Source organism: Gavialis gangeticus, unplaced genomic scaffold (assembly GCF_001723915.1).
Source record: "Gavialis gangeticus isolate Ggan-Ray unplaced genomic scaffold, GavGan_comp1, whole genome shotgun sequence".
Classification (NCBI taxonomy): Eukaryota; Metazoa; Chordata; order Crocodylia; family Gavialidae; genus Gavialis; species Gavialis gangeticus.
In genome coordinates this window covers 1-2,590 of record NW_017728963.1, presented here as the reverse complement: position 1 = coordinate 2,590, position 2,590 = coordinate 1, and the positions used below count along the sequence as shown (strand labels likewise).

Genomic DNA, 2,590 nt, shown 5'->3' with positions numbered 1-2,590 from the left:
TGTAGCGATGTCAGTGCTGTATTTCAATGAGAATGTGTTCCTCTCCCGGGGGTTTGGGAGCATTGGCTGCCAGCTACCTTGGTGCTCCTCACAAGCTGTGGAACAATTGAGTCCTCTGCTGGGGAGTTGCGTTGCTCACAGGGACTGCTGACCTGTCTCCCTGGAGCACTCAGCCCTCCTGCTTCCTGTGCAGGGCTCAACTGACTGCTTAAGCATGAGACTGTTTGGGCCAGTGGTTGCTCAGCGCCACCCTCAGTGACTCCCACACCATGCAGCTCAGCTGGGTCCTGCCAGGCTGTTTGCAGAGCAGGGCCAGCCTAAGTAGAATATGTTGGTCACTGGGTTCTTTCTTTCTGGGTGCTTTTCCCTGCCTAAGATGTCTGCATGGCCACCCCCTCCTGCCATATCTGGAAGCGTCACCATCCCATCTGGGGCAGGGGGTTGGACCTGATGATCTGTATAGGTCCCTTCTGACCCTAAGTACTATGATACTATCCCTCATGCCACCCCTGCAAGGCCTGCTGCCCACTGTATTGGGAGGTGCAGAGGCAATTGACTTGCCCAAGTCATCCCAGGCACTTATGCCAGAGCAGAGGATTTGAATTCAGGTTCCGTGAGCCCTGGGTTGGATCCCTGACTGCTTGACTGGTTTTCTCAGTGAGGCTTTGCCAAACACTTTGCTGATTTTCAAACCATCTCATCCCTTTGCCTCCACCTTCACAGTTTTTCTCTCCACAGACTTTGCATCTCCAGACACATTTGTGTGTGTGTCTTCTCCCTGTGTTCCTGAGGGTAGAGCAGAAAGATCCTGTTCCCTGGGCTGGGCACGCCATGGCTCTGACCCCCAAGGGCTATGCTACCCACAGCCTTCAGGCTGAGGAGAAATTAAACAGCAAGAGAAAGGTAGGCGATTCCTTAGGGAAGGTGCCAGATTTACTCCTGCTTGCCATATCAGATGGGGGCAGGGGGATGAGTTGGAGTCTGAGCAGGAGCAGTGTACTGGAAGCAAAGGCTTCAAGTCCTGTTTCGAGGAGCTTTGCTATTGCAGGAGCTACCACCCACTGAGCGAGTACTAGAAGCCTCTCTCCTGAGGTGTCTGAGACCCACACTTCTAGTGGGCACCCCCACCTTGTTTCCAGTTGAAGAGGCAGCTTCCACAGAGCAGTGTGGCAGGCTGGAGGGTGCCACGGCCCCACAGATGAGGACTGTGGCTCTCTGAAAGCCAGTGGGGTTCAGGCACTCCAGTCCTAGGAGCCATTTTTGGGCCAAGCTTTTATTTCTGGTACAGGGTCCCGGGGGACAGGGGAAGGAGGAGCTGGGGGTGACAGATTTTTTTCATAGATTTTCATAGACATTAGGGCTGGAAGGGACCTCGGAAGATCGAGTCCAGCCCCCTGCCCCAGGGGCAGGAAGTCAGCTGGGGTCATAGGATCCCAGCAAGATAAACATCCAAATTTCTCCTGAAGGTGTTCAGAGTAGGTGGTTGAATCACCACTGATGGCAGGCTATTCCAGAGCTTGGACAGTAAAGAAGTTCTTCCTTATGTCCAGCCTGAAACGGTCTTGCAGGAGCTTATAACCATTCAACCTCGTCATCCCTTGGTGCACTCTGGTAAACAAATGTTCCCCCAGATCCTGGTGAACACCCCTGATAGACTTATAGGTAGCCATCAGATCGCCTCTGAGCCTGTGCTTTTCCAGGCTGAAGAGCCCCATGGCTCTCAGCCTGTTGTCGTAAGGTCTGTTTTCTTGACCTGATCATGTGTGGCTGTTCTCTAGACTCTCTCAAGCTTCTCAAGATGTTTGTTTCCTCAGGAGAAGGCCTGGCCACCGGCCGTTGGGATGAAGCTGGAAATCATCACCCCTTTCCTGGGTGTGCACCGCCCCTTCGTGGGACGCTGCTGCCAGATCTGCACCCCTAGGAGCTGGGTAAGGGAGTGAGGCAGGACCAGGCTGGGGTCAGGGTTGGGCCTTTGCTTCCATGTGCTCCTCGTTGAGGTTCCTCTCAATGAGGGCCACAGCAGATTGGCAAGGGACTTGTTCACAAAACTGGCTCTGCTCTGGCAAGCAGCAGCCTCCTCCCAAAGGTGAAGGGGAAACTTATTCATTGAAGTGCATCCCAGTAACACCTGCCTCTCCTTCTGCCTTCAGGAATCCTTTTTCCACAAGCATCTTCACTCCTTGGGCTTCCACAATGCCATCCGGGTGACGGAGGAGGACACCAGGTTAGAAGGGGCAAGGGTTAGATGGGAGATCTTTGGGCCATGCCTCTGTGCTGGAGTAATTTCCTTCTCTTTTCAGCTTGCCTCTGGCTTGTGTCCACTCTACGACGGAGAGGTAGCTCAGGGCAGAGATGTTGGTGTGAACTCACCCCTCTGGTCCATACCCATGGCCCTGGTTGGGCCTGTATAGCCTAGGTTGCCATGTTTGCTGTTCTTAGCATCTGCTGTAGCTCCATCAAAGCTAGTTGGGGTGAGCTGGCCCACACTACAGTCACTCCTCCGACTTGCAGATGTTGGCTGAGACTGGAGATATAGGTGTCAGGATTCCTGGGTTTCATAGTTTCATAGTTTCTAGGGTTGGAAGGGACC

At 53.6% G+C, this 2,590-nt stretch overlaps 1 protein-coding gene across 1 annotated transcript; it reads left to right on the top strand.

The window, feature by feature from the left end:
• Positions 1-275: 275 nt before the first annotated feature.
• On the top strand, positions 276-2,279 carry LOC109286648 (glycerol-3-phosphate acyltransferase 2, mitochondrial-like; the record flags this gene model as incomplete). Its single annotated transcript, XM_019501292.1, has 3 exons — positions 276-903; positions 1,815-1,928; positions 2,151-2,279. Coding segments are annotated over exons 1-3 (315 nt in total), but the record flags the coding sequence as incomplete, so codon positions are not given.
• Positions 2,280-2,590: the final 311 nt, after the last annotated feature.